At 47.6% G+C, this 22,420-nt stretch overlaps 1 protein-coding gene across 1 annotated transcript; it reads left to right on the top strand.

Moving 5' to 3' along the window:
- Positions 1–1,763: 1,763 nt before the first annotated feature.
- LOC308372143 (coronin-2B-like) lies at positions 1,764–20,490 on the top strand (the record flags this gene model as incomplete). Its single annotated transcript, XM_080847266.1, has 12 exons — positions 1,764–1,898; positions 10,223–10,423; positions 11,486–11,602; positions 12,119–12,268; positions 12,945–13,109; positions 14,024–14,140; positions 15,060–15,164; positions 15,918–16,014; positions 16,443–16,555; positions 17,045–17,135; positions 18,423–18,562; positions 20,362–20,490. The coding sequence occupies exons 2-12, from the start codon at positions 10,223–10,225 to the stop codon at positions 20,488–20,490; spliced, it is 1,425 nt and encodes a 474-aa protein (XP_080703392.1). The 5' UTR covers positions 1,764–1,898.
- Positions 20,491–22,420: the final 1,930 nt, after the last annotated feature.

The raw sequence follows: 22,420 nt of genomic DNA, 5'->3' as shown, positions 1-22,420 counted from the left end.
CTATGAAATCAAAATAGACAAATTATGTGACTGTCTGGAAACTTGCTACTCAACTTTCTGAAGAAAGAATTCTCAAATTTCTATCTGTCAGTCTCTTCTTAAAATTTCTACTGTGAGTTAAAACAAATACTTGTTTTATTTTGTGTCAGTAGCCTTCATGCCAAAGCATAGCTGAGATGCAGATTATGTGTCAATTAACAAAGCTACCAGCAGAGGGCAGCCCAGGATCAATGGCCTCATTCTGAAACTCAGTTCACTGAAACCGAGGCTCGTCTGTTCCTCTGATGCGGAACATATAGAAAGAGTGACTGTTGGTCATCCCACTGGGCACAAGGGGGCAACCCTAACCCCACTGGACACAAGGAAACAACCCTAACCCCACTGGACACAAGGGGGCAACCCTAACCCCACTGGACATAATCATTTTGACCTGTGCCAGTGCCTATCCCACACAGTAATGTGTGGGGATTTTCCCCTACCCTAACCCCACTGGACAGAAGGGGGCAATACTGAAACTACACCTTACTTTAAAACCTAACCCCACTGGACACAAGGGAGCAACCATTACACCACTGGACACAGGGGGGCAACCCTAACCCCCATTGGACACAAGGGGGCAGTATGAGTCTCTTCTGAGAGCCAAGCACAGAGAGTTGGTGCTAACCCAGTAGCTGCAGCACATTGGAGGAAGTCATTTTTTCCATCCGGACTTTAGACTGCAGTGTTTTCCTGTCCGTTCAGGAACACAAGCAGAGTGGGAATTATGGAGCCCGCTGGAATATTCCCTGTCCAGCTCCGGCTTCGGCGCCGGCTCCGGCTCCACTCTCACACACCACCACTGATCCAAACCCCCCCCCCCCTCTGGCGTTTAACTTCATTCAACATTCTACTGTTCAGCTCTACAGAAAAAACCCTGTGTGTGGGGGGGAAATATATGTGCAAGTCACATAAAGCATTTCATAGAGAAAGTCAGTCATGTTGATGTGATTTGGGCTTTCCTGATTTGAACAGTCACTGCATGTGTTTAAAGCATGTCTCCAGCTTTGTGGCTCCCACTCATGTAACTCACTAATCCACCTTTGATCAATCTCTCTCCATCCCTCTCTCCATCCCTCTCTCCATCCCTCTTTCCATCCCTCTCTACATCCCTCTCTACATCCCTCTCTCCATCCCTCTCTCCATCCCTCTCTCCATCCCTCTTTCCATCCCTCTCTCCATCCCTCTCTCCATCCCTCTCTCCATCCCTCTCTCCATCCCTCTTTCCATCCCTCTCTACATCCCATCGCTCTGTTGTAATCCTTATTGTTCTGATCCTGTTCTTTCAAACAATCCTCCATTCCCTCCTCTCATCCAAGCCTCTCTTTCATCTTCCTCTCTATCTGTCTCTCTATCCCTAGCTAATCTCTCTTCATCTCTCTCTCCGTCCCTCTCTCCAACCCTCTCCAACCCTCTCTTCATCCCTCTCTCCGTCCCTCTCTCCGTCCCTCTCTTCATCCCTCTCTCCACCTCTCTCTCCACCCCTCTCCATCCCTCTCTGTTCCTCCAGCGCGCTGTCAGAGAGGAGCAGGAAACAGGGAGGAGTTCTTTCTCTGTGAGTGTGTGTGTGTGTGTGTGTGAGACCACGTGTGCAGCTTCACTCAGTGGGGCGTGCAGCATGACACACACACACTCACACACACACACACACTCTCTCTGCTACCATCTCACACACACTCTCTATATAGTATGCCTCTCTGCACTAACTCTGTCTTCTCACTCTGATACACACTCCATCACACACAGGGGGACTGGTCTTGATCACATTGTCGTCCTGACTTTGGACAGCTGTGCACGACTGTGACTTTTTGACAGCTCTGATTGACTGTGGCTTTGGACAGCCCTGATTGGCTGTGCTGAAGGTAAGTGAGCTGGGAGAGGATGTGTTTGAAGGGTTCTCTGAGCAGATAAGCGCATGAGTGTGTGTGTGAGGTTAGGGACATGAGTGTGAGTGTGAGTGTGAGGTTAGGGACATGAGTGTGAGGTTAGGGACATGAGTGTGAGTGTGAGGTTAGGGACATGAGTGTGAGGTTAGGGACATGAGTGTGAGTGTGAGGTTAGGGACATGAGTGTGAGGTTAGGGACATGAGTGTGAGTGTGAGTGTGAGTGTGAGGTTAGGGACATGAGTGTGAGGTTAGGGACATGATTGTGAGTGTGAGGTTAGGGACATGAGTGTGAGGTTAGGGACGTGAGTGTGAGGTTAGGGACATGAGTGTGAGTGTGAGGTTAGGGACGTGAGTGTGAGGTTAGGGACATGAGTGTGAGTGTGAGGTTAGGGACGTGAGTGTGAGTGTGAGGTTAGGGACATGAGTGTGAGGTTAGGGACATGAGTGTGAGTGTGAGGTTAGGGACGTGAGTGTGAGGTTAGGGACATGAGTGTGAGTGTGAGGTTAGGGACGTGAGTGTGAGTGTGAGGTTAGGGACATGAGTGTGAGGTTAGGGACGTGAGTGTGAGGTTAGGGACATGAGTGTGAGTGTGAGGTTAGGGACGTGAGTGTGAGGTTAGGGACATGAGTGTGAGTGTGAGGTTAGGGACGTGAGTGTGAGTGTGAGGTTAGGGACATGAGTGTGAGTGTGAGGTTAGGGTCATGAGTGTGAGTGTGAGGTTAGGGACATGAGTGTGAGGTTAGGGACATGAGTGTGAGGTTAGGGTCATGAGTGTGAGTGTGAGGTTAGGGACATGAGTGTGAGGTTAGGGACATGAGTGTGAGTGTGAGGTTAGGGACGTGAGTGTGAGTGTGAGGTTAGGGACATGAGTGTGAGTGTGAGGTTAGGGACATGAGTGTGAGGTTAGGGACGTGAGTGTGAGTGTGAGGTTAGGGACATGAGTGTGAGTGTGAGGTTAGGGACATGAGTGTGAGTGTGAGGTTAGGGACGTGAGTGTGAGGTTAGGGACATGAGTGTGAGTGTGAGGTTAGGGACATGAGTGTGAGTGTGAGGTTAGGGACATGAGTGTGAGGTTAGGGACATGAGTGTGAGGTTAGGGACATGAGTGTGAGTGTGAGGTTAGGGACATGAGTGTGAGGTTAGGGACATGAGTGTGAGTGTGAGGTTAGGGACATGAGTGTGAGGTTAGGGACATGAGTGTGAGTGTGAGGTTAAGGACGTGAGTGTGAGGTTAGGGACGTGAGTGTGAGGTTAGGGACGTGAGTGTGAGTGTGAGGTTAGGGACATGAGTGTGAGGTTAGGGACATGAGTGTGAGGTTAGGGACATGAGTGTGAGTGTGAGGTTAGGGACATGAGTGTGAGGTTAGGGACATGAGTGTGAGGTTAGGGACATGAGTGTGAGTGTGAGGTTAGGGACATGAGTGTGAGGTTAGGGTCATGAGTGTGAGTGTGAGGTTAGGGACATGAGTGTGAGTGTGAGGTTAGGGACATGAGTGTGAGGTTAGGGACATGAGTGTGAGGTTAGGGACATGAGTGTGAGTGTGAGGTTAGGGACATGAGTGTGAGGTTAGGGTCATGAGTGTGAGTGTGAGGTTAGGGACATGAGTGTGAGTGTGAGGTTAGGGACGTGAGTGTGAGGTTAGGGACGTGAGTGTGAGTGTGAGGTTAGGGTCATGAGTGTGAGTGTGAGGTTAGGGACGTGAGTGTGAGGTTAGGGACGTGAGTGTGAGTGTGAGGTTAGGGACATGAGTGTGAGGTTAGGGACATGAGTGTGAGTGTGAGGTTAGGGACATGAGTGTGAGGTTAGGGACATGAGTGTGAGTGTGAGGTTAGGGACATGAGTGTGAGTGTGAGGTTAGGGACATGAGTGTGAGGTTAGGGACATGAGTGTGAGTGTGAGGTTAGGGACATGAGTGTGAGGTTAGGGACATGAGTGTGAGGTTAGGGACATGAGTGTGAGGTTAGGGTCATGAGTGTGAGGTTAGGGACATGAGTGTGAGGTTAGGGTCGTGAGTGTGAGGTTAGGGACGTGAGTGTGAGGTTAGGGACATGAGTGTGAGGTTAGGGACATGAGTGTGAGTGTGAGGTTAGGGACATGAGTGTGAGGTTAGGGACATGAGTGTGAGTGTGAGGTTAGGGACGTGAGTGTGAGGTTAGGGTCATGAGTGTGAGTGTGAGGTTAGGGACATGAGTGTGAGTGTGAGGTTAGGGACATGAGTGTGAGGTTAGGGACATGAGTGTGAGGTTAGGGACATGAGTGTGAGGTTAGGGACATGAGTGTGAGTGTGAGGTTAGGGTCATGAGTGTGAGGTTAGGGTCGTGAGTGTGAGGTTAGGGACGTGAGTGTGAGGTTAGGGACATGAGTGTGAGGTTAGGGACATGAGTGTGAGTGTGAGGTTAGGGACATGAGTGTGAGGTTAGGGACATGAGTGTGAGTGTGAGGTTAGGGACGTGAGTGTGAGGTTAGGGACATGAGTGTGAGTGTGAGGTTAGGGACATGAGTGTGAGGTTAGGGACATGAGTGTGAGGTTAGGGACATGAGTGTGAGGTTAGGGACATGAGTGTGAGGTTAGGGACATGAGTGTGAGTGTGAGGTTAGGGACATGAGTGTGAGGTTAGGGACATGAGTGTGAGTGTGAGGTTAGGGACATGAGTGTGAGGTTAGGGTCGTGAGTGTGAGGTTAGGGACGTGAGTGTGAGTGTGAGGTTAGGGACATGAGTGTGAGTGTGAGGTTAGGGACATGAGTGTGAGTGTGAGGTTAGGGACATGAGTGTGAGGTTAGGGTCGTGAGTGTGAGTATGAGGTTAGGGACATGAGTGTGAGTGTGAGGTTAGGGACATGAGTGTGAGTGTGAGGTTAGGGACATGAGTGTGAGGTTAGGGACGTGAGTGTGAGTGTGAGGTTAGGGACATGAGTGTGAGTGTGAGGTTAGGGACATGAGTGTGAGTGTGAGGTTAGGGACATGAGTGTGAGTGTGAGGTTAGGGACATGAGTGTGAGTGTGAGGTTAGGGACATGAGTGTGAGTGTGAGGTTAGGGACATGAGTGTGAGGTTAGGGACATGAGTGTGAGTGTGAGGTTAGGGACATGAGTGTGAGTGTGAGGTTAGGGACATGAGTGTGAGTGTGAGGTTAGGGACATGAGTGTGAGTGTGAGGTTAGGGACATGAGTGTGAGGTTAGGGACATGAGTGTGAGGTTAGGGACATGAGTGTGAGGTTAGGGACGTGAGTGTGAGTGTGAGGTTAGGGTCATGAGTGTGAGGTTAGGGTCGTGAGTGTGAGGTTAGGGACGTGAGTGTGAGTGTGAGGTTAGGGACATGAGTGTGAGTGTGAGGTTAGGGACATGAGTGTGAGTGTGAGGTAAGGGACATGAGTGTGAGGTTAGGGTCGTGAGTGTGAGTGTGAGGTTAGGGACATGAGTGTGAGTGTGAGGTTAGGGACATGAGTGTGAGTGTGAGGTTAGGGACATGAGTGTGAGGTTAGGGACGTGAGTGTGAGTGTGAGGTTAGGGACATGAGTGTGAGTGTGAGGTTAGGGACATGAGTGTGAGTGTGAGGTTAGGGACATGAGTGTGAGTGTGAGGTTAGGGACATGAGTGTGAGTGTGAGGTTAGGGACATGAGTGTGAGTGTGAGGTTAGGGACATGAGTGTGAGGTTAGGGACATGAGTGTGAGTGTGAGGTTAGGGACATGAGTGTGAGTGTGAGGTTAGGGACATGAGTGTGAGTGTGAGGTTAGGGACATGAGTGTGAGTGTGAGGTTAGGGACATGAGTGTGAGGTTAGGGACATGAGTGTGAGGTTAGGGACATGAGTGTGAGGTTAGGGACGTGAGTGTGAGGTTAGGGACATGAGTGTGAGGTTAGGGACGTGAGTGTGAGGTTAGGGACATGAGTGTGAGGTTAGGGACATGAGTGTGAGGTTAGGGACATGAGTGTGAGTGTGAGGTTAGGGACATGAGTGTGAGGTTAGGGACGTGAGTGTGAGTGTGAGTGTGAGGTTAGGGACATGAGTGTGAGGTTAGGGACATGAGTGTGAGGTTAGGGACATGAGTGTGAGTGTGAGGTTAGGGACGTGAGTGTGAGTGTGAGGTTAGGGACATGAGTGTGAGTGTGAGGTTAGGGACATGAGTGTGAGGTTAGGGACATGAGTGTGAGGTTAGGGACGTGAGTGTGAGTGTGAGGTTAGGGACATGAGTGTGAGTGTGAGGTTAGGGACGTGAGTGTGAGTGTGAGGTTAGGGACATGAGTGTAAGTGTGAGGTTAGGGACATGAGTGTGAGTGTGAGGTTAGGGACGTGAGTGTGAGTGTGAGGTTAGGGACGTGAGTGTGAGGTTAGGGACGTGAGTGTGAGTGTGAGGTTAGGGACATGAGTGTGAGTGTGAGGTTAGGGACGTGAGTGTGAGTGTGAGGTTAGGGAAATGAGTGTGAGGTTAGGGACGTGAGTGTGAGTGTGAGGTTAGGGACATGAGTGTGACGTTAGGGCCAAAAGGTGAGTACATCTCATTTAAAACAGTAAGGTGTTTAACTTGGGTTACAGGTCAGGTTACAGGGGTGCTAGAGGTCAGAGGGGGTGTGAGACTTTGCTTGGGTGTGGTTTTGATGTGGTTGGTACGTATGCTGGTTTTGATATTATTGTGGGTAAGGGTTAGTTTTGATGTGGTGAGGTATGTTAGTTTTGATATTATTGTGGTTTAGAGTTAGTTTTGATGCTGTGAGGTGGGTTGGTTTTGATATTATTGCGGGTGAGGGTTAGTTTTGATGTAGTTTTGTATTACTAGTGACATCACACAATACTGGTCAGGTCAGGTAATTCTATACTGTAGAAGAAAGCAGTGCTAACCATGCGATCTATAGCTCTATGTAAGCAGTGAAAACCATGAGTTGCATTGTGTGAGTAGACAGTAAGATGTTGAGTCAGTGGGCTTCCATTGTGTGTGTGTGTGTGTGTGTGTGTGTGTGTGTGTGTGTGTGTGTGTGTGTGTGTGTGTGTGTGTGTGTGGCCGTGTGTGTGTGTCTGTTGGGGTGAGCCTGAACAAGGGCAGGAAACATCTGGGTCTCAGAGAGGAAATTAGGAACAACACACCAGGAAGCACACCTGAATGGTCCTCACAAGGAATCAATATGTGTGCCTGAGCAGCTGTGTGTGTGTGTGTGTGTGTGTGTGTGTGTGTGTGTGTGTGTGTGTGTGTGTGTGTGTGCCTGAGCAGCTGTGTGTGTGTGTGTTTGTGTTGGTGGGTGTGTGTGTGTGTGTGTGTCTGTGAATGTAAGTATCCGATGGGGTGAGCCTGAACAAGGGCAGGAAACATGTGTGTGTGTGTGTGTGTGTGTGTGTGTGTGTGTACATGCATGTATGTGAGTGTGTATGTGTGTGCATGTATGTGTGTGTGTGTGTGTGTGTGTGTGCGTGTATGTGTGTGTGTGTGTGTGTGTGTGCATGTGCGTGCGTGTGCGTGCATGTGTGTGCTCGTGTGTGCATGCATGTACGTACTATGTGTGTGCGTGCATGTGCATGTGCGTTCATGTGTGTGTGTGTTCGTGTTCATGTAGCAGTCGGAGTATCCCTATGCTGACCCGGTTCATTACTTTAGTCCTGACTGCACATCTGTAACGAAGGGCTCAGCTTCTGTTGCGACATCTGGGGCAGAGTCCTCAGTTAGTCAGCTCCAGCGCAGCTCCAATGCGCCTGAAGGAATCTGCCCTGCTGCTAAATGTACTCTCTGTGTGCCGCTTATGACAGAAATAGGTCAGTGTTTCCATATTTCGAGATTATTGCTGAAATTTATGATGAATTCCAAAGATGGAGGAGGGTGCAGACAGCCAGGCATATGAAAGAGGCAGGGTTCTGTGTTTGGGGGGAGATGCATGTGCAGATTGGCAGGGGTAAATGCAGATTTGGAGGGGTAACTGCAGATTTGGAGGGGTAACTGCATAGGGGTAAATGTAGAGCCAAAGGGGTACCTGCAGAGGGGTAAATGCAGAGGGGTAAAAGCAGAGGCGGAGGGGTAACTGCAGAGGGGGAGTGGTAACTGCAGAGGGGGAGGGGTAATTGCAGAGGGGGAGGGGTGAATGCAAAGAGGTAAACACTCTAAAAAATGATAGGCTGGCTGCCCCTTGGCTTTTTTAATGAGTTATTAGTAGTGATGTCATCACAGATGCCCTACTCCCAGAATGCATCAGTGAGAGAAAAAATTGCCAGCGGAAAATTGGGTCAAAGCGTCAGAGCCGCATCTTCTCTACAGAGAACACCACGTGTCACAGAGAACCCCACGGTCTACAGTCTGACTGGTAGGGATCATGCGAGAATGACAGCAAATGAGAGACATGCAGGCGGGCAGAAGTCATCTGTCATCATGAGGGCAAATTGAGCTGTGCACAGGGCAGCAGAACTCACCATGAGGGCAAACTGAGCTGTGTGCAGAGCAGCAGAACTCATCTTACATTATGAGGGCAAATTGAGCGGTGTGCAGGGCAGCAGAAGTCATCTTACATCACAAGGGTACACTGAGCTACTATGTACAGGGCAGGAGGGCAAACTGATCTATGTACAGGGCAACAGAAGTCATATACCATCATGAGGGCTAACTGAGCGGTGTGCAGGGCAGCAGAACTCATCTTTCATCACGAGGGTACAATGAGCTGTGTACAGGGCAGGAGGGTACACTGATCTATGTACAGGGCAACAGCAGTCATCTACCATCATGAGGGCAAACGGAGCTGTGTGCAGGGCAGCAGGGCAACAGGGACTAATCCAGCCGCCCCTCCTTCTAGTTCTGTTTCCACACATCACAAGCAACATGATGACTGCCATTACTCTATTCCTCCATTCCTCCATTACTCCATTCCTCCATTCCTCCATTCCTCCTTTACTCTATTCCTCCTTTACTCCATTCCTCCATTACTCCATTCCTCCTTTACTCCATTACTCCATTCCTCCTTTACTCCATTCCTCCTTTACTCTATTCCTCCTTTACTCCATTCCTCCATTACTCCATTCCTCCTTTACTCCATTCCTCCATTACTCCCGATGGCTTAGCACGCATCACGTCACACTCTCCTCCACCAACTATATGCCACTCTGCACACACTCACTCCATCACTGCAGCAGCACAGAGAGCACACGCACACATGCACACACACACACACACACACACAGACACACGCAGGCACACACACACACACACACACCAAACATAGACACACACACACAACAAACATAGACACACACACACACACACACACACACACACACACACACAGAAACACACACACACACACACACACACACACACACACACACAGGCAGGAAAAGATGAAACCCAGTGAAAGTAAAAATAGCCTGAGAGTCGGCCAATAGACAGGGTGGGACAGGAAAGGCCCCCATCCAGGAAGAGGACAGTCAGTCTGTGCAGAGATGCCGTCGTGCCTGACGACCTCTCTGAGGGTCATGACCTCTGGCTTAACCCCCACTAAGCCCACCAGTCTGTCACCCTGCCACTGAGATGCTTTCTGCCCCAGCGGGCATCTGTGGGGATGATGCAGGGTATGTTTTCTGCCCCAGTGGGCAGTGGTGCAGATGGGGTTTTTAAACTGGGGGGGACGCCTAATCAGCTGTGCAGAGTTATTAACTGATGCTAGTCACCCTACATAGGGAGAATGGTGGGGACGGATCGGGGTCACTATGAAACTGGGGGGGACATGTCCCCCCCCCGTCCCCAGTGCTATCTGCGCCCCTGCCAGTGGGTATTTTTTGTGGAGGAGGCAGGGTCCAGTAGGAGCGGTGGTCTGAGTGTCTCCCAGTGGCTGCGTGACCTTTGCGTGACCTCTGTGTGACCTCTGGGCTCAGGTCACTCTGCGTCGTTACGAGCACACTAACGCTCTCACAGCCCACAGCAGCTGCTATGGCACAAAGGGCCCAATCATTAGCACAGCCACACACACACACACACACTCACGCACACAAACACACACACAAACGCACATACTCACACACATACTTGCACGGGCGTACGGGCGTGCGCACATACACACACACACACACACACATACACACACACACACAAACACACACACACACACACAAACGCACACAAACGCACAGTCACTCACACACATACTCTTATGGGTGTGCGCACATACACACACACACACACACACACACACACACACACATACACACACACACACACACACACACACACACACTGAGGAGAGATCACAAGGCCAGTGTGTTTGAGCAGGGTGTCAGCAGGTCTGGGTCTGGAGATTGAGGGTGTGTGTTTTCCTGTGCCTGTTGCTCTAGATGTCATGGCGACCAGTCTACAGGAGCTCGAAGTTCCGGAATGTGTACGGCAAGCCAGGGGGTAGAGAGCAGTGCTTCGATGGGATCCCCATCACCAGGAACGTCCAGGACAGCCATTTCTGCACCGTCAACGCCAAGTTCCTGGCCGTCGTGACCGAGAGTGCAGGGGGAGGAGCCTTCATTGTCATTCCGATCGCTAAGGTAACGCCCTTACTTAGGTCACTGTGACACAGTCAGATCGTTCTGTTTGTAAACATCGTTTCCCTTTGCATTGTCTCCACACACAGAGTAGGTCTCGGGGCCTCTAGTCAACAGTCATCATCATCAGAGATTTATCACTGCTGCAGCTGGCCCTCTTGACCCCCTCACGATCAAACGCTCATGATCAACACTCATCACACACTCATTACCTCACACTCATTACCTCACACTCATTACCTCACACTCATTACCTCACACTCATTACCTCACACTCATGATCAACACTCATTACCTCACACTCATTACCTCACACTCACTACCTAACACTCATGATCACACTCATGATCACACTCTCATCATAGTTTCAGTACCTCACACACTCTTAATCCCACTCTTATTTGCACACACTTATTACCTCACACTCATGATCAACACTCATGATCAACACTCATCACACACAGTCATTACCTCACACTCATTACCTCACACACATGATCAACACTCATTACCTCACACTCATTACCTCACACTCATCACACACTCATTACCTAACACTCATGATCACACTCATGATCAACACTCATGATCACACTCTCATCATGGTTTCAGTACCTCACACACTCTTAATCTCACTCTCATTTACACACACTTATTACCTCACACTCATTCTCACACTCTCAACATGCACACAGTACCTCACACTCATGATTCACACTCTCAATACCCCAGACTAACTACTATCTCTTTACCCCCACACTCATTTAGCCCCACACTCATTTACCCCACACTCATTTACCCCACACTCCCAGTCTGGAATTAGACATACTCCATAAGCGGGGCAGACACCACCCAGCGGTGGCAGGTACTCTGTTGACACTGGAAGTGATGTTGAAGCACAACACAAGTGCCCCCTAGTGGCCTATGGGGTGCATTGCAAGAGCTCAAGGCACTTCTTTGTGTGCTCAAAAACTCTACAGCGTAACAAAAGAAACAATGAGAGGTGTACAGCTTCAATGAATCATTTGAACTTCTCTCCATAAGCTTGTTCTTTCTTTCTCTCAGACCCGGCGGATAGACCCAAACTACCCCAAAGTGTGTGGGCATCAGGGCAGTGTTTTGGACATCAAATGGAATCCTTTCATGGACAACGTCATCGCCTCATGCTCAGAGGACTGCTCCGTAAGTAACAACACTCAGTAACAACACCAGGCCTGCAGGGGGCGCTCTCTATGTCTCTTTATCTGTAGTCTCTGGCAGTCTCTCTCTAGGTCTCTTTATCTGTAGTTCCTGGCAGTCTCTCTCTATTCTGTCTTTCATCTGTAGTCCCTGCAGGCAGCAGTCTCTCTCTACGTCTCTTTATCTGTAGTCCCTGGCTGTCTGGCTGTATATTACATGGTGTTTTACCATCCCTACTCTGATTTAGTCAAAGTCTTTAAAGTCTAGCCACTCAGCAGCCATCTTGGTAACATCTCCAGGCAGCTATCGGGCACACAAGATCAGGGCGACGTTGACCCCCGACAAAACAGAAAAACTTTTATTTAAATGGAAAACACCAACTCTGTAAGAGTGTGGTATCTCTACTCTCTAAGAGTGTGGTTTATCTACTCTGTAAGGGTGTGGGATATCTACTCTGTAAAGAGTGTGGTATATCTACTGTGACTGGAGTGCATGTAACTGGGTGGATGCTGATTGCAGGTGCGGATCTGGGAGATTCCGGAGGGCGGCCTGAGACGGAACATGACGGAATGTGTTCTGGAGCTTTACGGACACAGCCGTAAAGTTGGGCTCATAGAATGGCACCCCACCTGCGCAGGGCTGCTCTTCAGCGCTGGATACGACTTCAAGGTAATCAAACCTCTCATGATTTAAGATGAATCTTCTCTCTCTCTGACTAACACTGACTCTCTCTTTCCCTCTTTCCTCGCTCTGTCACAGATCAATACAAGGCACTTGATCAGAATGTCATAGTAACAAAGTAATTGTTTTTTCCTCTATCTCGTTCCCGCTCTCATCACTCCTCTCTCCTTCTCTACTTACCCCTCTCTCGTTCCCTCTCTCCTCTTTCCTCCTCTCCTTACCCCTCTCTCGTTCCCTCTCTCTTCACTCCTCTCTTCTTCTCTCCTTACCCCTCTCTCGTTCCCTCTCTCCTCTTTCCTCCTCTCCTTACCCCTCTCTCGTTCCCTCTCTCTTCACTCCTCTCTTCTTCTCTCCTTACCCCTCTCTCGTTCCCTCTCTCCTCTTTCCTCCTCTCCTTACCCCTCTCTCGTTCCCTCTCTCCTCTTTCCTTCTCTCCTTACCCCTCTCTCGTTCCCTCGCTCCTTACTCCTCTCTCCTTACCTCTCTCTCGTTCCCTCTCTCCTCTCTCCTCCTCTCCTTACCCCTCTCTCGTTCCCTCTCTCCTCACTCCTCTCTCCTTCTCTCCTTACCCCTCTCTCGTTCCCTCTCTCCTCACCCCTCTCTCCTCTCTCCTCTCTCCTCACCCCTCTCTCGTTCCCTCTCTCCTCTCTCCTCACCCCTTCAGATCCTGGTATGGAATCTGGAGACAGGCGGAGCCGTGAAGGTGATTGACAGCCACTCTGACGTCATCCTGTGCATGACCTTTAACACAGACGGGAGCCTGCTGGCGACCAGCTGCAAGGACAAGCGGCTGCGCGTGATCGACCCTCGCTCTGGAGATGTTCTTCAGGTAGGGGACAGAGACACGATTGTTATGTTTGTATATACACATGAAAATTGTGATTTTAAATCAAGGTTATTCCACCAAATATTGATTTCTGAACTCTTCCTAAGTTAAAGCATTAGTATTGTGTAGTTCAAAAATGAATATGAGCTTGTTTTCTTTGCATTATTCGAGATCTGAAGACACTGCATCTTTTTTGCTATTTTGACCAATTGTCATTTTTCTGCAAATAAATGATCTAAATGACAATATTTGTATTTGAAATTTGGTAGGAATGTTGCCAGTAGGTTATAGAATAAAACTAAAATGTACATTTTACTTTAACACATACCAATAAATAGTAAAACCAGAGAAACTGATCATTTTGAAGTGGTGTTTTAATTTTGTCCGCGGCTGTATATAGTTAATGCCTTTTTTAAGTTGTTTAGCCATTAACACTCTGGCAGGGGGACTGCCAATGGAAACTAGCCTTTTGGCTACAATTGGGTGCATTTACATTTTAATGTTTATTAATGTACACTCGCCCTATTCAACAAATAAACAAACTGAAACTGAAACTGAAACAGTACATACCTGTTGCCATTGTGCTTGCTCTAAGGGCGTCCAGGCTCTGGGCTCTGTAAATCGCCTTGAAACAATTGTTCTGGCGCTATATAAATAAAGTTGAATTGAAAATTGAATACCACAAAAAAGCAAAACAGGTTTAGTCCTTCTTTATAATCAATTACACTATTTCTCAAATTCAGGAAAAACTCCTCCTCACGTTCCTATACCTAACCACCCAGTGTAAGCTTAGACCAAGCAACATACTGCTCTAGCCAATCAACAACAAATAATGTTTCAGAGAAAGGACTATGCCTTGAATATCATCAATGTCTGATACAAACTAAGAGCGACTGAAACTGCTATATTCCCACCAGGAGACTGACTACAAGAGCCACAGAGTAAACAGGGTGGTGTTTCTAGGCAACCTCAAAATGTTGGCAACCACAGGCGTCTCCCGATGGAACAGTAGACAGATTGCACTGTGGGACCAGGTTAGTGCTCACCCCAGGGTTGGGGTTCACGCCAGGTACCCTAAATTCTCCGCCGCTGCTATCTCATTGGCTCATGATAAAGTAATAAAATGTTTCTCCTAAGGAAAATGATAGATGAGTGTTTGATATGAGTGTTGAAAGTAAGTGTTTTTGATAGATGGGATTGAGTGTTTGATAGATGGGATTGAGTGTTTGATAGATGGGACTGAGTGTTTGATAGATGGGATTGAGTGTTTGATAGATGGGACTGAGTGTTTGATAGATGGGATTGAGTGCTTGATAGATGGGATTGAGTGCTTTGATAGATGGGACTGAGTGTTTGATAGATGGGACTGAGTGTTTGATAGATGGGACTGAGTGTTTGATAGATGGGACTGAGTGTTTGATAGATGGGATTGAGTGTTTGATAGATGGGACTGAGTGTTTGATAGATGGGACTGAGTGTTTGATAGATGGGATTGAGTGTTTGATAGATGGGACTGAGTGTTTGATAGATGGGATTGAGTGCTTGATAGATGGGATTGAGTGCTTTGATAGATGGGACTGAGTGTTTGATAGATGGGACTGAGTGTTTGATAGATGGGACTGAGTGTTTGATAGATGGGACTGAGTGTTTGATAGATGGGATTGAGTGTTTGATAGATGGGACTGAGTGTTTGATAGATGTGAGTGAGTGTTTGATAGATGGGACTGAGTGTTTGATAGATGGGATTGAGTGCTTGATAGATGGGATTGAGTGCTTTGATAGATGGGACTGAGTGTTTGATAGATGGGATTGAGTGTTTTGATAGATGGGATTGAGTGTTTTTATAGATGGGATTGAGTGTTTTGATAGATGGGAGTGACTCTTTTGATAGATGGGAGTGAGTTTACGGCGGCTTGTTAATGTGTTTGTCTCGTGTGGCTGGTGTTTCCTCAGGAGGACCTGTCCAGGCCAATCGTGGAGGAGGAGATTGACGGCCTGTCTGGCGTACTCTTCCCCTTCTATGACCCGGACACACACATGCTCTACCTGGCTGGCAAGGTGTCGTCCGTCCACTCACAACTCTCACACCACCTCAATTCGATTCAATTCAATTTTATTTGTATAGCGCCATAACAATACAATTGCCTCTAGAATTGAATTGAATTGAATTGAATTGAATTGAATTGAATTGAATTGAATTGAATTGAATTGAATTGAATTGAATTGAATTGAACTGAATTGAATTGAATTGAATTGAATTGAATTGAATTGAATTGAACTGAATTGAATTGAACTGAACTGAATTGAATTGAATTGAATTGAATTGAATTGAATTGAATTGAATTGAATTGAATTGAATTAAATTTAATTGAATTGAATACTATGTACTGTGATATTTAAGTGTTAAACTCACACTTCTACCTCTGTGATGTTTGAGTGTCCTAGCAGTGTTGGATTTCTCCCCTCTAGGCAGGCCTGAACACTTAGTTTAGAAAGCCCTGACAGCATGGGAAACACAGTCGTATTAACGCTTTACCAACAGGGTGCAGTTTAATTAAGTTTGAAGGTGGAGTTTAGTTTAGTTTTGGAAGTGGAGTTTAGTTGGGGGTCAGGAGTTAAGTCTAGTTTGGAAGTGTTTAGTTAAGAGGTGGAGTTTAGTATTGGGGTGGAGTTTACTATAGGGGTGGAGTTTAGTTTGGAGGTGGTGTTTAGTTTAGTTTGGAGGTGGTGTTAAGTTTAGTTTGAGGTGCAATTTCAGGTGTGCAGGAGGGAAGGTCATGTCTGACAACCTCTTTGTGGACTTCTCAACAGGGAGATGGAAACATCAGATACTATGAGATAAGCCCAGAGAAGCCATACCTGCAGTTCCTCATGGAGTTCCGGTCGCCTGCTCCTCAGAAAGGCCTTGGTATGATCTGGTTTAGTATGTTCATTGGTCAGAGATATCCCTTGGTATGATCTGGTTTATTATGTCCATTGGCCAGAGATATCCCTTGGTATGATTTAGTTTATTATGTCCATTGGCCAAAGATATCCCTTGGTATGATCTGGTTTATTATGTCCATTGGTCAGACATTTGTAAAGCGGCTGGATCTCTGTCCGGTTGGAAAGCAATGCCTCAACTTGTCTGAATGCATTATAGAGGGCGTGACTAGAGTGTGGAGATATTAAAGAAGTTAACGACAATGATTATGATGATAACATTTATAATTCATGTTAATTATATTAACATGAATTATGAAGTTAGAAATGATCGTTATGAGGTTAATGCTGATAACGATGTAGGTGCTGCTAATTATGATATGAAATGTAACAATGATTGTGTGTCGTTGTCAGGAGTGATGCCTAAACAAGGACTGGATGTCGGAGCCTGTGAAGTGTTCCGCTTCTACAAACTGGTAACACTGAAGGGACTGGTGGAGCCGATCTCCATGATCGTACCACGCAGGGTAAGGTCACATGAACCCCAGGGTAAAGGTCACATGACACACAGGGTAAGGTCACATGACACACAGGGTAATGTCACATGACACACAGGGTAAAGGTCACATGACACACAGGGTAGGGTCACATGACCTCCAGGGTAAAGGTCACATGACCCCCAGGGTAAAGGTCACATGACACACAGGGTAGGGTCACATGACCCCTAGGATAAAGGTCACATGACACACAGGGTAGGGTCACATTACCCCCAGGGTAGGGTCACATGACCCCCAGAGTAAAGGTCATGTGACCCCTAGGACAAAGGTCACATGACACACAGGGTAAAGTTCACATGACACACAGGGTAGGGTCACATGACACACAGGGTAAGGGTCACATGACACACAGGGTAAGGGTTTAAACCCGTGAATCCTTCTAGTTTTAAAATGTAAAACATCACACTCACACACACAGAAAGATAAACAGAGCATGTTGGGACTGTTGTGTGTTTGCAGTCTGAGACGTACCAGGAGGACCTGTACCCCATGACTGCAGGCCCGGAGCCCGCGCTCTCTCCAAACGAGTGGCTCAGAGGAATCAACCGAGGTACGAGTCCTCGTATATACACCGCATCTCCTCCTTACTCCTCACTCTCCACACCTCCTCTCCTCTTCTTCCTCACTCTCCACACCTCCTCTCCTCTCCCTCCTCACTCTCCACACCTCCTCTCCTCCTTACTCCTCACCCTACACACCTCCTCTCCTCTAGTCTGCACACTCACACAGCACACCTAGAAACACAGTGGGTTCTAGATCGCGTCACGTTGACGCTGCCAGCTCCGGAAAAGCCTCTGCATCACCGCCACCTAGTGGCAATGAAGCTAGAATGCTCTCTGATTTGCTCCATGTAGCTAGAATGCTCTCTGATTGGCTCAATGTAGCTAGACTGCTCTCTGATTGGCTCAATGTAGCTAGAATGCTCTCCGATTGGCTCAATTTAGCTAGAATGCTCTCTGATTGGCTCAATGTAGCTAGAATGCTCTCAGATGTGTGATGTAGCTAGAATGCTCTCTGATTGGCTCAATGTAGCTAGAATGCTCTCTGACTGGCTCAATTTAGCTAGAATGCTCTCTGATTGGCTCAATATAGCTAGAATGCTCTCAGATGTGTGATGTAGCTAGAATGCTCTCTGATTGGCTCAATGTAGCTAGAATGCTCTCTGACTGGCTCAATTTAGCTAGAAGGCTCTCCGATGTGTGATGTAGCTAGAATGCTCTCTGATTGGCTCAATGAAGCTAGTGCTCTCCGATGTGTGATGATGTAGCTAGAATGCTCTCTGATTGTCTCTTGAAATGTCCCTGCCAATGGTCCATACTGGAAACCCCTCACAATTATTACTCTTACCTTAGAAACTACTTTCAGGTTTGGTCAGGACATTTTGGCGGGCTGACTGAAATAAACATGATTTGAAGCGTCCACATTTCATTGTATGCAAAAACAAGGACAATAAATGCATTCAATCTCAATTGACACAGTAGATTCAAAAGGCAAAATGAAGTTGACCAATTTGGGTTGTCAGAACAGAAATTTGGGTGGGTAATGTTCACGTCCAGATCTGGCGTTGGTCTACACACCTTTCTCGCACTACACACGACCGCCCCTTCCTAGTTCTTCTGTAAGAGTGTGTGTATGTCCACTCATGTGTGTGTATGTGTGTGTGTGTGTGTGTGTGTGTGTGTGTGTGTATGTGGGTGGGCTATGTGTGTGTGTGTGTGTGTGGGCTATGTGTGTGTGTGTGTGTGTGTGTGTGTGTGGGTGTGTGTGTGTGTGTGTGTGTGGGTGTGGGTGTGTGTGTGTGTGTGTGTGTGTGTGTGTGTGTGTACCATCCAAACAGGGCCAGTTCTGATTTCACTGAGGGCGAGCTACAAGCATCCAGGCCAGATGGTCATCAGGGCCTCCAAGCGGGAGAGAAGGACGGGGGCTGTGCGCAGTATCGACCTGCTGGAAAACGTCCCACCAAAGACACAGAGCGAGGTGTGTGTGTGTGTTTGTGTGTTTGTGTGTGGGCTGTGCGCAGCATCAACCTGCTGGAGAACGTCCCGCCAAAGACACAGAGCGAGGTGTGTGTGGGCTATGTGTGTGTGTGCGTGTGCGTGTGTGTGTGCGTGTGCCATCCTGTCAACCTTCCTGTTGAAAAAAATCTTGTCCCTTGATGTACACCCTTCATATTATTCTTCATGTACAGAAATCCAACACTACTAGGACACTAAAACATCACAGAAGTAGAAGTGTGAGTTTTACACTTAAATATCACAGTACACAGTATGTGAAGTGGGCACTTTCATTTATCTGTTTTTATTTGATAGTGCCACCATCTGCGGCACTAGGAGCCTTTGGTGTGCACATACATTCTGGGGAGCCAGTGTAAACTGCTCAAGTCATAGGTTCAATTACACAAGTTGGAAACTCAGTTTCACTTGTTTTCAGGACATTACCATGGCCAGGATATTAGAAGTTACGTTTACATTCTGAACCTGAAGCCTGTGTTCTGAGTGTGTATAAGTCCTGTGTGTGTATAAGTCCTGTGTGTGTGTGTGTGCATACATTCTGGGGAGCCAGTGTAAACCGCTCAAGTCATAGGTTCAATTACACAAGTTGGAAACTCAGTTTCACTTGTTTTCAGGACATTACCATGGCCAGGATATTAGAAGTTACGTTTACATTCTGAACCTGAAGCCTGTGTTCTGAGTGTGTATAAGTCCTGTGTGTGTATAAGTCCTGTGTGTGTGTGTGTGCATACATTCTGGGGAGCCAGTGTAAACCGCTCAAGTCATAGGTTCAATTACACAAGTTGGAAACTCAGTTTCACTTGTTTTCAGGACATTACCATGGCCAGGATATTAGAAGTTACGTTTACATTCTGAACCTGAAGCCTGTGTTCTGAGTGTGTATAAGTCCTGTGTGTGTATAAGTCCTGTGTGTGTGTGTGTGCATACATTCTGGGGAGCCAGTGTAAACCGCTCAAGTCATAGGTTCAATTACACAAGTTGGAAACTCAGTTTCACTTGTTTTCAGGACATTACCATGGCCAGGATATTAGAAGTTACGTTTACATTCTGAACCTGAAGCCTGTGTTCTGAGTGTGTATAAGTCCTGTGTGTGTATAAGTCCTGTGTGTGTGTGTGTGCATACATTCTGGGGAGCCAGTGTAAACCGCTCAAGTCATAGGTTCAATTACACAAGTTGGAAACTCAGTTTCACTTGTTTTCAGGACACTTACCATGGCCAGGATATTAGAAGTTACGTTTACATTCTGAACCTGAAGCCTGTGTTCTGAGTGTGTGTGACTCCTGTGTGTGTATAAGTCCTGTGTGTGTGTGTGTGCATACATTCTGGGGAGCCAGTGTAAACTGCTCAAGTCATCTGTTCAGTTACACAAGTTGGAAACTCAGTGGGCAGGATCTCAAGCATGCGCAAACGTTGTTGTTGTCCAGTTGTAATCTAGTTTCGAGAGTTACATGCGCGCGTTGTCCGATTTCCAGCGTAATCCGATCACTTATCTGGGGGGGTAAATCGGATTTCAGTCGGACACAGGAAATCTAGATTTGGGGAGTTACATGAATTGGATCTTGGATTGAACCCCCGACTACGCTCGGAAACTGGACACATGTAACCGCATCGAGTTTCACTCGTTTTCAGGACACTTACCATGGCCAGGATATTAGAAGTTACGTTTACATTCTGAACCTGAAGCCTGTGTTCTGAGTGTGTGTGACTCCTGTGTGTGTATAAGTCCTGTGTGTGTGTGTGTGTTACTCACTCCATGTCCACAGCTGCTGAGGACGTTCTTCAGACAGGAGGATGAACTCAAGCAGCTCAGAGAGGATCTGGCAACGAAGGATCAGAGGATCCGACAACTGGAGCTGGAGCTGAACAACCTGAAGAACAACTCTAGCACGTGACCCCTCACCCCTGCCCTCTGACCCCTCGCAGGACCCCGACGCTCATTAAGCACTTCACCACAGTCGTCGTCACTGTCAAACCTAACGAGTTACTCTCCCTCAATGTGCAGCCTAAAACCTAACGAGTAACCCCCCCCCCCAACGTGTTGCATATAAAAAAGCTGATGAGTTAGTCTCCCTCAAACCTAACGAGTTACTCTCCCTCAATGTGCAGGCTAAAACCCAACGAGTTAATCTCCCTCAATGTGCAGGCTAAAACCTAACAAGTTACCCCCCCCTCAGCGTACTGCCCAAAACAAAGCTGATGAGTTAGTCTCCCTCAAAACCTAACGAGTTACTCTCCCTCAATGTGCAGCATAAAACCTAACGAGTAACCCCCTCCCTTAACATGCTCCCCAAAACAAGGCTGATGAGTTAGTCTCCCTCCAACCTAATGAGCGTCTCTCCCACCACAGCTCAGCAGCTATGCGTCCGTCCACATGACCTTGCACCCGTCCACATGATTGGCCCCAACCAAGATGCTGTGGGTGTCCAGGCGCCTAGTGGAGGTCTTCTCTGTGGCCGAGTGCTTGTGAGAGGACGTGGAGATTACTCTAGCATGGTGTAATGCTGTACTCCACCCCTTACCAGGCCCAAATCTGCCGTGGTTTCTGTTGTAAGATAAGGAAATTGATCTTATTTGGATCATAGGGCGATATCTGCCCCCTGGGTCCTAATGTCCCCTAGATTCTGTAGACACTCATTACAATTTGAATTTTAAAACATTTTCCAGTAGCTCTAAATATTTAAGTTTATATGTCTTAGAATGAACCAATGAACCGTGCATACCTATAACCTGTAACATCTCTTCACATCAGTCATCTGCGGAAAAGCAGTCAACTGCGGACAAACTCCTCAGTGTCTGAGCATGATGGGATGGCTGTCCCTGCATATATTAAGAGTAAATACCTCATACAGTTCTGTTCAAAATTATTCATGTTTATGTTCTCGTCTAGAAAATAACAGGATATATTGATCCCGGTCGACATGCTATTTGCTGTTATTTATCCCAAACTGTCAAACACATCAATAGATCTGATCCAGTTGCAATGTATATGCTAATGATTAAAACTGGTTGAAGTTTTGTTGCCGTCAGCAGCAGCTGATCTGGTTCCATTGTACACTCTCCTGCGAAGACCACCCTAATTGGACACCTCTGCCCTCAATGGTCCATCTCTACTTGTCCCGTTGACTGAAGGGGAAGCCTCCTCTCAAGCAGACAGGACGCATCACAGCGGTGTTGCCATGGGATACCCGCTGTGGCACATGAGAGCGAGGAGAGAGACCAGTGAGAGAGGAGGGCGACCGAGGACTGGACAAATGTGCTGATCTGAATGTGGAGTCTAAATAAAATCACCAGAAATGAACTGCATATTATGTTCCTTATTAACTATGCCAGACCACCCTTTTCCTGCGTTACAAATTCTCACACACACACACACACACACACTTGACCACTAGGTGGCACCCTTCCTCTGTGCCTAGAGTTCTTGCTGTGTTTTGTCAGCTGGGGGAGCCATTGTTCTTGATGAAAAGGCCAAACCACCAGAAACATCCTCTCCAGCTCCAGCAGTCCGCCACCGTGCCAGAACTAGCCAGTAGAGACGGCTCCCTGGTCGCTGCCCGCCATCGAAACCCGCGCGGCGACGGGAGAGGAGGGGCGGCTGCTGTGACATGGTCTACTGGAAGTTAAAAAGCCACAACGACACGCAACGCCAGTGTCATTCCCCTGAGCAGCAGCGCAGGCGTAGAGACCGAAAGGGACACGACGATACCCAACATGGATTCACCATTTCAATTGAATATTTTATTATAGTTAAAATGTTACAGCTGGATAATGAAAAAAAAAAAAAAAAAAAAAAATGTCTACCATTATCAAAAGAGCATAGAA

This window comes from Sprattus sprattus (assembly GCF_963457725.1).
Source record: "Sprattus sprattus genome assembly, chromosome: 11".
Taxonomy (NCBI): Eukaryota; Metazoa; Chordata; class Actinopteri; order Clupeiformes; family Clupeidae; genus Sprattus; species Sprattus sprattus.
Note: the sequence above shows the minus strand (reverse complement) of the source record. Positions and strands in the feature narration are given on the sequence as shown.